Genomic DNA, 15,550 nt, shown 5'->3' on the forward strand with positions numbered 1-15,550 from the left:
GCCTATTACATGTTCAATAAATAGAATAATTTCAAAATATTTCGAGTATGCCTAAATGTATCCAGACAAGAGTGGATTTCACTCTCTCGGGATTTAAAATAATTGCAACAGAGAAGGAAAACATTTTTGATAAGGATTATAGCCGCTTTTTACGCTGTGTAACATTCACCATTCTGCCTATATTAATGTTTATGTTAGCAAGAAAAATTGGCCATTAAAATTTTATTTATTTACATGTACATTAGAAAACAAGCAAAAAAAAATCAAAATTGTTTTCAGGCGTTGCCTAGTAGGTGAATTGGTTTAGCCGGGGATGAATCTTCTCACACGATTAAGGTTTCAGCTCTCTTACTTCACAAAAGTCAACAGATGGAAGAGTTGAGAAAATGTGGTTGTTCAAACATAAACAGAATAGTAAATGTTACACAGTGTATAAAGTGGCCACTTTAACCAGCCAATGACAGGTCATAAGCCCTGTAAATGCCTAGACTTCCATATTCCCTTCTCAAAAGTGTTTTCCCTCTCTGTTGCAACAAATTTAAATAGTCCGGTTAGATTCTCATTCAAAATTCAAGGGCGAATTTCGTTTATACTAGTATATTTGTTTACATTTCCATTAAATTTAATATTTTCGTACCTAGGCATGTAATAAGTATTCATGAACTAAATTAGTTTGTTGCTTATTATTTAAATTGTAGTAGCAAATAAATGAAATATCAATATCGGGCGTCTTTTAATTTGTAATTCATTGTTTATAGACATGCTCGTCATTAACCACCTCCGGCATTGTCTAAGAAACCTCAATAAATATGCATGAAAAATTGAGAAATAAGACTGGAGTGGTCAAGTTGTGCCTTGTGATTGCATTGTCAATACAAGAGCGGCGGAAAACGGTCGCGGATTTGCGGAATCTACGCTGTAGCTCGAGCTAATTTATTCGCATCATTTGTTTAATTAGGTACGTAACGGACTGTGAATATCCACGGGTGGACCGCTCCGCAGTTCTGGCAACACCGGTGTCAAAATATTATTCCGGATTCAAACATCAAACTGACGTTTGAATGGCGCGATAGTGCAAAAGTTCGGACGAAAAGAAAACGTAAAATTAATATATAGTAAGGTCGACAATATAATCTAATCAATTCCGCACGAAACGAAGACTTAAGTTTTATTATTTAATAGAACAATAATTATTTCCACATAAAAATCTTAGCATAAACAAAAGAGTCGTGAATGTCGTTTTTAATGACTGTGTAAAATTAGTGATATGTTATTTTAATTACTCCTTCGAGTAAATGAGTAATATAAAGTGACTTTCTTCGAGAATCTTCCGCTTTATTTTGTACGCGCAGAACTCGGAGGTGGTAGAAGTTGACGGGGTACTGAATTTATGCAACAATAAGACTTTGTTTACGAAAGTTTTGGTAGCTGTCAAAAAGTTTCTGCTCTTAAAATTTTAATTCATCCGATTATTTTCTCTTTTCCGGCGAAGTAAACTCCGTCGTCGTGTGGTGTTTTTATCAAGATGGAAACCGTAGGAAGCGAAGCGTCCGCAATAAGGCTTCGGTAAACAAACAAAACTGATAAAGGAAGATGTTCCCAACGCCGACGGTGGGAGCCATATATAACGACATCTTAATCGGGTGATAGTGATATTTCTCGTGCAGTGTTGTGTGGGTGAGTGGTACAGTATGAAGATACAGAGCAGGTGGTTATGTGTGCTCGTCCTTCAGCTGGTCCTTCTGGCGGCCGCTGAGAACAACACGGACTCGACTCCCCGGTAAGCCGACAGAGTTTACTATTAATTTACTAAATACTTCGTTTTTCTTTGATTTTTTACATTATTTTTTCTTATTAAAATTGAAAACATATTATATATAATTTTATATAATATTTCCAAGAAGTTTTTGTAAAAAAACTCGTTTAGGGACACGCAGATAACAATATTTATTTACAGACGTTTTTAAATTTGAAACTATAACATTATTTAAAAAAGCAGAATAATTATTACTATACACTACAAATTAAAAGGGGATGAAAAAGTTTTAAAAATTATAAAATAAACATAATACAAGGTATGGAAATAAATTCTAAATGATAAATACATAATACAATATGTAAAAGAAAAATTAAAAATTATAAAAAGTTTAAAAATTGCGTGTATGTATACACGCAATTGTATCACTCAAATTACATACATTAATATTATTATTATAAATCAAATTTCTCTTTTGAAATTTGTTTTACTACTAAAATCGCTTTAATGAAATTTTATCGACTTCTCTTGGTTTAAAATCTTCTCCTTATATTGCTTTTCAAATTTTAAAGATTACTTGCTATACTTGTTATTCCTTCTTTATTTTTTCTTTTTTCTCTGCTCATGGGCATGTTTTTATACTTTTAAACTACCTTTAATTACTTATATTATATATGTTAATAAAATCAATTTATTGCTGCTCTTACTATAATGTGTCATTAATTTTGAATATGTTTTTTAAATTGACCTAAATTTACTGTCTTATATTTCACTTAAAGATTTTTCTCATCGTTTCTTTGAATCCCTTAAAATAAATATGTGTATATTTATGTTTTATGTTTTTCCTTTTTTTTTTTAAAATGTTATTACTATTTTTTTTTAATTTTTACATCTGAGCATGTTTTTCATTCTTTATTTCAATCCTTAATTTTTAATTACTCTTAGAAATTTTCTAATATTATTTCCATTTGTAAATACTCACTACAAACTACAAACTTTAAAGTATCTTTTTTTCACTTAAATTTTAATTTTCAAACAATTTTCATTTGTGTTTTTCTTTTTCCTTCTCTTTTTTATACTTTCATAATTAACCTTACATATAATTGCTTTATAATATGGAAACTTCACTGGTCCATTAGAATTAAGTCTAATTGTGTAAAATATTAAACTTTGTAACTGTACTGTATGTTTCCTGAATAAAAGAAAATAAAAATACATGCTGAAGGGAGTACGAGAGTGCAAATGTTAAAAAATTACAAGAATGAAAAAGTTTTTAAAATTAACAAAATATATTTACCCAATACAGGTTAAAAAATATCAAAAGCGTTTTTTTTTTTTTTTTAAGCCAATCAACAGGCTTAAGTAAGCCCTAATACATGACAGTAATGAGTAATACTTAATCTTAACAGTCTTAAAGTCTACTTAAATTAACAAAGTGTATAATTAACAAAAGGTATGTAAATAGCATAATCTTGGCGGAAATGGCAAGTGTGACATCGCGAGTCAGGAGAGACAACACCGCTTGCTTCTTAAATGCCTGCCCTTGCTGTAGGAACACATCGACAGTACCGTTTAGTGAGATTTCGTTCATTGTTCTGAAGATCCTTGGCGGAGGGAAAAAGAATCCGATGTTAGTTTTATAATTTCCCACAGCAAAGACAGGATTGGTACGCAAGTTACGACGAGGTACATTAATGTTTATCTGAGCAAGGATATCATGGGCATCTATGCAGTTAGATAATTATTTGTGCAAAAATATGAAACCAGCCAAAATCCTTCTGAATTCTAAGCTAAAGACGTGAAAGTACTCTAGACGATCACAATAGTTTATTATGAAAGTATTTGATCCGATTCTAAATATTAACGATTTTAAAAATTTACGTTGCACCGATTCAATCCGCGTTATATGAATATTAAAATTTGGAGACCATATTATAGAATTAAATTCAAGTAAACTACGAGCAAATACATATAAATATATATAATACAACCTAAAAAAGTATGAAAAACCATAAAAATTATTTTAAAAGTATTAAAAATTACATATACAAGCAAAAACGGTAAAATATCAAAAGTTATATGTTCAAAATGCGCATTCTCTGGATCAGGCAACATCTTATAATAATCAAGTATGAAAATAGGTACATACTGGAGTGTAAAAAAATATCCATATAAGACTTTGGTGGCGTGGTTAAGGTTTTTATTACTCAAGTATTTCCAAGAGTTAATGCCTTTAATTTTCTTGAAAACCAAATAGGTACCTATTTTTTTATTAATAAATTTCATAAAAAGTACATGTTTTTGTAAAATTTTAAACATATCTACTTTTACACATCTAGTAAATGTTATCACTGTAACTCTCAAAAAAAAGAGACTAACTCTTGTGCTTGGAGAGAGACTTACACTGTTTTAGTTGTTTATTTATAAAAGTTTATATAATTTTAAATACGAGTCCGAGTATTTTATTCATTTAATAAAAGAAAACAACAAACATTATAACAAAAAATATAATATTAAAAATAAACAAAAATTATAAGCCAATTATAGTTTTCTATATACATAATATATATTAGTTATTATAACTAAATACAATGCCAAAAAAATAAGAAAATAAGCGTACCTGCGTAAAGCCGCTCCGTATCACTCCACTTGTAAAATTAAAAAAAATATATATATATACGAGTAGTAATAATGAAATAGGGCGTCTGAAAAGAAAAACTTTTTGTTTACTCCGTCTTAATTTTTTTTTTATACTTTAATTATCTTTTGATAAATAATCTTTATCTCTGAAGGGCGCGAGCCAGCATTTAACAACATTAAAATGGCTGTCCCTGATCTTCGATTATGAAGGGACGATTAAAGATTTACTATGATTGTAAATTTGTTTATGTAGATTTGAATTTCATTCGCAAAAAATATTCGTTGTTTAAAATATTACCGACAAAATTGTGGGACAAACGACACGTTTGACGTTACCGCGTCATACTTGTACGCATGTTTGCCAGGCGCGCACTCGGCGGGCAAACCCGAAAATCATAAATGAAAACTGGTTTTGTATAAGGTAAAATGGGTATATATGAATATGGCACCAATTATTTTAAGCTTATATAACTTACTTCGCGCGCAAGAAAATAAACTCGTCGTGTTTCAGAAAGTATTTATCTTAAACTAGGAAAAAAGAGCTCATATCTTTATAATAATTATTTTATGGGAACTAAATAATAATTTATGAAAACAGAAATGTGCCATATTTACCCAGTCTTCAGGAGTATGACACCACCGACCGGGGTAATTGTGGCATTATATAATAAGTGTATTCTAACCCAATATTAATGTACATTTTTTTTTATTAAAAGTAGAAAAAAAAAATTTCGTTAAAAAGTAATAAAAAAATTTAAATAATTCAGAAAAAAAAATTGCAGGGGTTTTTGAATTCTGTATCAACATTTTAAATAATAAATTAATGAAATATTTGGGTAAATCATAAAAATTCATATCCATGTAAAAAAGGATCTATAAGTACAAATACGATTGACGTCGTTTGAGATATGTAACCGATCAATATAACATAGATCCTAATTTAATAGGTCGTTTACAAGTGACACACAGTTTAAGAATGATTAGTAAAAAAGTATGATGAAAATATATCTGTACATATTTTGTTTTTTCCAACAAAAGTCGTATTTTTTGTAAGACTGATAATTTATGTTGAAGATTATCGTTATATGCGTACAAGTTTTTATAATAAAAGGTCAAACAAGTTAGAGCGGCGTATTCTCAATGGTGCCATATTTACCCATTTTACCATACATTGATAAGTAGAATTAGAATCGTAAAAATTCGCTCTAAATAAATTTTCAGTGTTTTTCCCGATTTGTAAAAATATTATATTAGATGTTTTAATGTTCATGCAGATAAATCTGTAGATATATATTTACACGTTTTGTTTTTATGTGAAAAAAAAAATATGGGCCTCAAACTTGTGCCCTTCATCATTTGAACTGGCAGTTGTTTCTCTAACCTTATATTTTGGTTACCAGTTTTCCCATCTTGTTATCAGCTCAAATTTATAGTCGATGGTTTCTTAAATTCAAAAAAGATTTTTCCTCATGTCTATGGTGTATTTTTCATAACTTCCTGATGATCGTATGAAATAGAGGCTTAGAGGGATATCCCTTTTAAAAAAGTTTTTATTTGAGTATTCTTCTAAGTATTATTACTAGTATTCATGAGTACAGTAAAACAAAAATTATCCAAATTTATGAATGCCAGATTTTATTGCTTTTCAAAAAATACAGCGAATTTGAATCACATTAAAAACTTACTTAAACATGTCCAGCGAAATTTTGCAAAATCAAATTATAGTTAAAAACTTCTCTGTTTTTTATTTCCCGATAACGTTCTGGATATTTGGCAACACGAGTGACTGGAATTCGGAAAAACGGAGTTTTTTCTGTAATTTATTGCTTTGCTTCGAAGTGAATATATGTATATACTTACTCATGTGTCCGTATTGAGTTTTTTTACTAATTAATTAATTATAGTCGATAGTTAACTAATACTAATTTACTATTTTTTAACGACATCCTAATGTAGATATGTTTGTCAATTAATTTTTTTGTTTCCTCGTGATCTACTAATCAGCGCGTTCGCCTACCATGCAAGAGGTCTAGGGTTCAATTTCCGACGTGTATAAGTGTTTTTTTTTTTTTAAGTTTTATTACAATTATCATGTAATACTCATTTTAAATTAATGTACCGAAGTGAACAAAACACGCTGCGGTTGGTGTACCAATGCAGTGCCCTGTTAGGCACAATTAGGTGGAAAGGGGGAATGATGATGTTAATTTAGATATTTTTTGCATATAAATAATGCGTGTTAAATTTGTTCGTACAAAATTAATGCACTTTCACGTTTCAGGATTTAAACAAAAAAAAACTCGAAAAAAACTTTTAATTAAAATTTAAATAAAAACGTTTTGTCTGTAAATACTTTATATTTGTTTGTTTATTTACCGACTGGTTACTGAGATACTGCGTGCTCCTTTATCAAGGTATATTAAACTAAAACATGTTTTGAGTATGTCCAAATGTTTGTAGACAGGCTGGATTTCCTCCCTAAGGAGTTATTCTTAATGATATATTTAATACATTGCTAATCAAACTAACTGGTATAAGAAGGAGTATCAAATTGAATAACTGGTTTCAGGCATTGCCTAGTAGTTGTTGTAATTCAGTTAGATGAATCTCACCTACATCAATAAAGGTTTCAGCTCTTTTAATTCAAAAAAAATAATATATGGAAGAGTTGAGGTGTTAAAACATAAGCAGAATGGTGAATGTTACACAGTGTGTAAAGTGGCCACTTAAACCAGTCATGCTTTCACTTTCCATTATGTTGTATCCCAACTCAACACAGGGCCCTTGGCCTCATAAAATTTGTGATACGTTATTATTTTTTTTTCGTATATATATATATATATGTATTTGTATGAATAATTTTAAAAATGACAGATCATAAGCCCTTCAAATGACAAATGGAAGAGTTGAGATGTTTAAACATAGGCAGAATGGCGAATGTTACACAATGTGTAAAGTGGCCACTTAAACCAATCAATGACAGATCACAAGCCCTTCAAATGTCTAGATATCTATATTCCCTTCTCAAAAACGTTTTTTATTAAAAAAAATAATGAAAGAACTAACAACAACAACAACAACAAACCATCACGCCGTTGCCTCGTAAGGGTAGGCAGAGAGGATAGAACGCCACAACACTCTATCTTTGCATACAGATCTCGCTTCTTCTACATTCATACAAGAACTGGGTTTAATCTTTTTGAAAATGTTGTATTTCTCAGGTGAAATCAAAATTATTTAAATAACTAAACAACAAAAAACGAACCATCATGCTGTTTCCCCATGCTATAGGGTCAATGTAAAATGTACGTAAAGGTACGATTAATTTTTTTAGCATATCGCTTCTTTGGATATTGTATAGACAAAATTAAATTGCTCTATTTAGCGTGGTGCTGGTCAAGACATGCCTACCGTAAGAGGAAACGCGGTCTAACTTTCCTTCTTATAAACGTATTCTCGTATTTTCTTCCTGGATTGTAGGACTAGAGCAGTGATTTTTTTACACCCTGTAGATATTTACCATTTGAGTGTTTCTATGGTTTTATTTTTAAAATAAATAGTTTATTATGGGAACTATGACCATCCAAAAACCCCTAAAGGCGCTAAGTTTTATCTGCCGTCTTTAGACTTACGGTATACAAATTAATATGATAACCATTTTCGAAAAACGCAAAAGCTGCAGACACAGACACATTTTGATATTCTTTCTTAAAAAAAATTAAAAAAAACAACAACATCGGCTCAGTTTTGAGGTGCAGAAAACGGTACAACAAAACGTCGATTTTAGTTAGGCTGAATCAGTTCAACGTGCTTGAACATATTTTTTCAGTCACTCTAGCAAATGCCTTCCTGATACTGTGCGAAAAACAACTGCACGTCGGCCTGCTAGCTAAAATTGACGTTTCGTTGTCCCGTTTTCTGCATCTCAAAACTGAAAATGTTTTTTTTAAATATGTATTTGGGTTCTCATGGTTTACCCTAATATTTAGTTTTTGCTGGCCGTTTTCAATGAATTGTAAATAACTCACTATTAAAAAAATAGGAATCAAATTGGGATAGAGTGGAATTCGAACTAAGGATCTTTCCGAGACAGTAGCCACGGGACCACTACCTGATTCAAAATGTAATCATTAAAAAATTAGAAATTTTCGTTTTTTAAATCATAGTTGTTCAATATTTGTATACCGTACGCCCGAAGACAGCAGACAAAACTGGGCGGTTTTTTAATGGAAAAAATATCACACATAGGGACACGCCAATGCTAAATATCTAATCTGTAAAAAATCACTGCTCTAGTGCCATTTTCCAATAAGAAAATACGGTAATACGTTTGTGTGAAGAAAAGCGAGAGCACTTTTTCTCTTAAGTTCAGCCTTTATTTTTACATGTCTCTTGTACCAAAGAACAAGTACCAGCTGCCGAGTAGTGCCAAGACCCATATAAGAACTTGCAGGTACTCGGATAAAGTGCGTGAGACGAAACGCGGCTAGTAAGATTAACAGCCTCGACCTGCAGTCGTGGAATACTTCATTAAACCGATGATATTATTACTTTTTTAATTATTCCGATCAGAATCCATTCCTATTATCATTATATCGCTACAATAGAATTCTAAACGTAATATTTATAATAAGCATTGTTAAGCAATGACAATTGTGCATTAAGGTGCACACCTACTACAAAAACACCGTAAGATGGCGTTTGAATTAAATTATTTTTTTAATTATTCTTACATAAACGGCATAAATTGCATTTAACATATTATATTGAACACAAATATGAAAAAAAATCCATACATAAATACATAACAAAAATGATAAAATTGCATAACTATAACAATAGTAACAAGTAGGTAAATACTCATAAGCAACCAAAAATATTAACGAAATAAAAACATAAATATGAAAAATCAAACAAGGAAAACATTTTTATATATAAAGAAAAGTTTAAGAATTACATTGCGAGCGAAAAAAAAATCAGACTCGTTTTATAACTATCAGGTAAAATAAGTGAATTATAATACTTAGCAATTATTTTGTGCTTAAAATTTTGATGTAATGAAAACATAATCGTAATTTTTGTATGCATTTTTGATATGTTTTTATATTTATTTTTTCTTATTATATTATCATGATTTACTATTGGAACCACCTAAAAACCGCCCAGTTTTGTCTGCTGCCTTTGGGCCTACGGTATACAAATGTGATAACTATTTTTGCAAAACCCAAAACGTACAGACATTTTCATTTTTTTTTTGAAAATTACAGTTTCGGTTTTGAGGTGCAGAAAACGGGACAACGAAACGTCGATTTTAGTTAGCAGTCCGACGTGCAGTTATCTTTTTTGCACATTATCGGGAAGGCATTTGCTAGTGACAGAAAATGTATAAATTTGTTGCAACAGAGAGGGAAAACATTTTTGAGAAGAGAATATGGAAGTCTAGGCATGTACAGGGCTTATGACCTGTCGTTTCCAGGGTTCTGACCGCCACATTTAGACATACTCAAAACTTTGTAGAAAAAATATGTTAAAATACTTACTGCAACTGCACGTCGTACTGATTCAGCCTAACTAAAATCGACGTTTCGCTGTACTGTTTTCTGCACCTCAAAACTGGGCCGATTTCGTTATTTTTTTAAGAAAGAATATTCAAATGAAATTCGAAATACATCCGAAGACGCATATAAAACTAAGCGCCTTTAGGGGTTTTTGGACGGTCATAGTTCCCAATATAAACTATTTATAAAAAAAAACTATAGAAACACTCCAATGGTAAATATCTACAGTGTGTAAAAAAATCACTACTCTAGTCCTACAATCCAGGAAGAAAATACGAGAATACGTTTATATAAAGAAAAGTTAGACTTCCTCTTACGGTAGGCATGTCTTGGCCCGCACCACGCTAATAGAGCAATGTAATTCTGTCCAAAAAATATCCAAAGAAGCGATGTGCGCTAGATAGCTCCCCGCACACCACAGCACAACACGACACTCAAATTTAATCGTACCTTTAGGTACCATCTGACAAGAAAGACAGTGAAAGAAAGATACAAAATTACAATCAACATTTAGAAGACGAACAATTTTCAGAAAAGACGTCTCCCAGACTGAAGTTTTTAGGGCGGAAGGATTCGAGTAGACGGTGATTTAAAATTATATAACTATTATAATAATAATAATAATGTTTGGATAATTTATATAGCGCCATTTTTTGTGAAAATCACCTCAAGGGCGCTGATATATTCCGCTTTGAACAAACTAATTTTTAATTTACTGCCTTAGAACGGGGAAGCTATTCCTAGCTAGGCAGTTTAGATGAACCAACAGCAAAAATAAAAAATATATATGTTTACTTTTACAACTTAATTAATTTGTTGTATAAATAATTACTCGTTAATTGCTGTAATAAATATGTAAAAAATAAATAATAAAAAATAAAAATATTTTAAAAAAATATCCTCACTAATATCAGCGTAGAAATAATTATTATCGTCATTCCCTTTCCGCACCTAATGGTGCATAGGGCACTGGATTGGTACACCAATCGCAGCATATCTCGATCAATTTCGTTACATGAAGGTAAGGAGATCAGTCTTACGATTCAGGTACCAGTCCAGGGACTGTGAAATATTCTAGTGTGAAAACACCCTTTAAATAAATATTTCATATCAACCATGTCGGGAATCGAACCTGAGTTCTCTTGCACGGTAGGCAAACACGCTGACTATTCCACCACGAGGCCGACGTAGAGATTAACTTACATTTAATTGAAAACATGTTATTTTTTAAGAACCTATCGTAATATATGTATCAAGTATAGAAATAGTATATATTATGTCACTGATAAGAGTAAGCATTTCCATCCAACAGTATGACAGTAGTAAAACAGTACCTGTGTTTTTTCCTTCCAATTAAAAAAAAACTATTTAACAAATATTTAATGAATGTAATTCTCTTATTATTGATTAGTTATGAAGAACTAGTGACGTCATGTAAAATAGTTTATTTTTATTATTTTTTTCATGCATTTTCAGGAAACTTCGCTCTACAATTTAATGCTCTAATTTTTTTAAATTTAAAACAAAAATATTCCGTATTTTGTTGCTCTTAAAAATTGTTATTAAAAATTTATATTTTTTTACAAGTGGGTAATCTTAATATATCATCATCGTCATTCCCTATACACACATTATGGTGCATAGGGCACTGCATTGGTACACTAATCGCAGCGTATCTTGATCATTTTTGGTTCATGAAGGTAAGATGATCAGTCTGACGCTTCAGGTACCAGTCCAGGAACTAAGAAATATTTTAGTGTAAAAACACCCTATTAAATAAATATTTCATTTTAACCCTGTCGGGAATCGAACTCGAGACCTCATGGTAGGTAAATGCGCTGAACATTACACCACGAGGCCGACAAAGGCCGACAATCTCAATATATGCACATTATAAATATTTAGCAAATATAATAATTTATCTGTACTTAAATAATTTATTATTACAATGTGATAAAACCTTTACTTAATTTATTCACTGCAGTGAACTTAGTCTACAAATTCACGTCTTTAATTACATTGACATCCATTAATAATATGTGTTAAGGTTCTGATTAAAATGACTACCTAGTTACATATCTAGAGTACTTGGCACTATAATATTATAATTATTTATAAGCAAGTAAAGGCTTGTTGGTTGTATAGGTTATGTAGGATATACTAATTTTTACGTGGAATACTTACAATGTATTTTTTATTCATTTATTCATATTTTTCACATCATAAATAATATAAAATAATGTGTCCTCACTTTTCACATAAAAAACTTTAGTTTTTTGTGAGAATTCAAAGCAGACTTAATATACAAAGAGAAATTACAAAATTTTTGACGGTTTAAAACATTACGTATTTTTGTTTAAATTTAATTTCTGTAAACCTGTATTATTTATATTATAAAACGCACAATAAAAGAACATAACATAAAATAAACTAAACGTTTGTGGAGTGGGTAATTCAATATTGGTTAGGACGAATGAGAATACTTACTGATTTCTATACTCGTAAATATTAAACTTAAAATCACAATGAGGAAGTTCAGTGGTTTTTTTCAAATTTTTTATTTATTAATAGACTGTTAAACTAATTCAAATTTTTTTTTTTTTAATTTTTACAGATCGTATTATCGGCGCTACGATTTTTTAAAGTTTTGTATTTCTGAAACAACTCCGCGGGTGACGTCAGAGGTTCATTTCCGCATATTCTCATTCAGTTCTTCCTATTGGTCCAGAAGCGACAAGCAGACCGGAAATCTTCCATAGCTCTCAGATCATAGGTTGATTCACATGAACCAGTGACGTCATTTAAAGCAGTACGTTTTTATCAAAATATTTTTTATTATTTTTTCTGTACATTTTCAAGAAACTTTGCAGTACAATTTAATGCACTAATTTTTACCCCGCGTAAGAAAACATTTTTTGTATCCAATTTCCCGTAGGGCTGAAGTTCCTCATTAGATTTTGGAACTGTAAAAAGATCAATAGTTAAAGATTAAACTTATTTTCACTCCTTGACAAAGTTTATATTAAATGTGGCTGTGATAATAACTTTATAAAATAACATGTCGTCGACGTTCAGGCTAAGTCACTTACCAAAATACATCATTTTGAGAAATCGCAATTTGTAAGTTTGAAGACGGAGAAAAAATCAGATTCTCGTGTTTTGGAGTTCTTAAATACACAACATAATTCATTATTGTCTTTTTAATTAATTCCATTATTAACTTTTGCCTTTTTTTAAAGGAATAACCCGCTAAGCCTTAGGATAGATGGGATATGGAAGGAGGTAATAAAAAATACACTACAACACCCAGACCGTTTGAGAATAAATCCTTTCTTGGATTTTTTTCTTGCAACTGGCGAAAATCGAGCCGTCTAACCAGCTGCACCTCGGCGTCTGTCTAAAACATTAAAATATCGAGGAATGTTTAACTCTTAAAAGACTGTGATAAATAATTAATTTGCGCGCGGTGATGTAACATCGTGTTACCACAAGCAAAAGACGGAATATTCTAAAGTTCAGACATTTGAAAAAAAACATTTAGACATACTTACTTTTAATGATAATTTTCTGTAATAATTTTAAAAAATAAACATATAATTAAGCCATGTTATAGCAAAATAAATTAAAAATTATAAATATGCCGATCTTATTACATGCGTGCGTCGCCCATCACTGCCAATAACGGACTGAATCTGTTTCACACAAACACCGGCCACAGAACAGCGTCTCTATCTTCCTTGTTATGAGTTCTATCTTCGTGCTCTCTCTTTTACAGATTCATTGCTGTATTGGCGTCACATTCATTCTTCGCGTAGCGAGGATAAATATTTTGTGTTTAAATTCAGCATAGTTATACAACTTTTACTTTTCAAGTCTGGTGTGAAAATGTCCATTTGAAGATTTAAAAAAATACAACTTAATGAAGTTTTAAATGAAGTTTAAATGATGATTTAAAAAAATCATAGAGATATATCAAGTCTTGTATCGTATGTAGACTAGTGTCACATCGCAGCCACACAAGAGTTAATAATGCAAGGTGGCTAAAATTTGGCCAAGTGATTTTTGCTTGTTTATAATCTGGACAATGCAAGCTATGAGTTAGTGAATGGAAGGAAATGTTAGAAATAATAATTATAATCAACAATATTTTGAGTTTGTCCAAATTTTTTTAGACAAGAACTGGATTCATCTCCCTGGGGAGCTGTTTATATTAAGTTTACATATTACAACAGAGATGAAGAACATTTAAGAGAAGGTAATATAGATGTCTAGGCATCTACAGGGCTTATGACCTGTCAATGGCTGGTTTAAGTGGCCACTTTACACACTGTGTAACATTCACCATTCTGCCTATATTTAAACATCTATATTCCTTCTATTCTTTCATCTATTGATGTTTGTGAAGTTAAAGAGCTGAAACCTTTATTTATGCGGGTGAGATTTATCCAATTGAATTATTTCACCTACATACTTAAAAGTCGCAAAATTTTGTATTAAAAATGTTTAAATGCAGACAAAGTTGTTTAAATTTGGAACAGTTACGATAAAAAAACGAGTTTTGAAAATATTTTTTTTTGGGCAACGGATTATAAATAAAATTTACTTATCGTGTCGAAACTTACGAGACAACTGATGATATAGAATATGCGAAAAGTAATATATTTTATGTATTTATTTGGAAAAAAAAACTTTTTTTACATATTATAAAAACAGTAAATAATATTTTTCCGCACCTATGTAAGTCACTTATCAAGTGAACACATCGAAATAACCCAGTAATAGAATAAAATAATTTTAAAACTTAAGAAATGTTAGTAATTCAGAAACTGCAAATAAAATATGTAAATGTAATTAATAATAATAATAAAAAATTTAAAAAAATAAATAAATAATCATCATCATCATTCCCTTTCCGCACCTAATGGTGCATAGGGCACTGCATTGGCACACTAATCGCAGCGTATCTTGATAAAAAAAATTGTTACATGAAGGTAAGATAATCAGTCTTACGCTTCAGGTACCAGTCCAGGGGTTATTAAATATTCTGGTGCGAACACCCCCTTTAAATAAATATTTCATATCAACCATATCGTGAATCGAACCCGAGACCTCTCGCATGGTGGGCAAACGCGCTGACCATTACACGACGAGGCCGACAATAAAATAAAAGAATTATAATTGTAAAATAAAAATAAATATTTAGGTGTACGATAAATAAGTACATTTATAAATATGTATTTTAAGTAAGAAAATAAAAATAAAAAAACAACTTATGTAGTGATATTGAAGAAGGTACAAAACATAAACATAAATATACAATTTTAATGACAAACTCATATAATTATACAATTCCCCTAACATTGTTACTGTTTATACTGTCGGGATTCTTTTTCTTTTATTCAGGAAACATACAGTACAGTTACAAAGTTTAATATTTTACACAGTTAGACTTAATTCTAATGGACCAGTGAAGTTTCCATATCAAAAAGCAATTATATGTAAGGTTAATTATGAAAGTATAAAAAAGAGAAGGAAAAAAAAACATAAATGAAAGTTGTTTAAAAATTAAAATTTAAGTGAAGAAAAGATATTTTAA

General features: G+C 30.5%; 1 protein-coding gene across 1 annotated transcript in view; it reads left to right on the plus strand.

Annotated features, from left to right (window-relative positions):
- Positions 1-884: 884 nt before the first annotated feature.
- Positions 885-15,550, plus strand: part of LOC148278409 (pH-sensitive chloride channel 2-like) — a gene marked incomplete at its 3' end in the record, with an annotated part of 70,667 nt that continues 56,001 nt past the window's right edge. Inside the window, exon 1 of the mRNA XM_088231439.1 lies at positions 885-1,780. Within this exon, the coding sequence (XP_088087565.1) occupies positions 1,692-1,780 (89 nt within the window). The remainder of the gene's footprint in view (positions 1,781-15,550) is intronic.

The sequence above is a fragment of the Micrasema longulum genome, unplaced genomic scaffold (genome assembly GCF_059751315.1).
Source record: "Micrasema longulum isolate JH-2025_06_02 unplaced genomic scaffold, ASM5975131v1 h1tg000886l, whole genome shotgun sequence".
In the NCBI taxonomy this organism is placed as follows: domain Eukaryota; kingdom Metazoa; phylum Arthropoda; class Insecta; order Trichoptera; family Brachycentridae; genus Micrasema; species Micrasema longulum.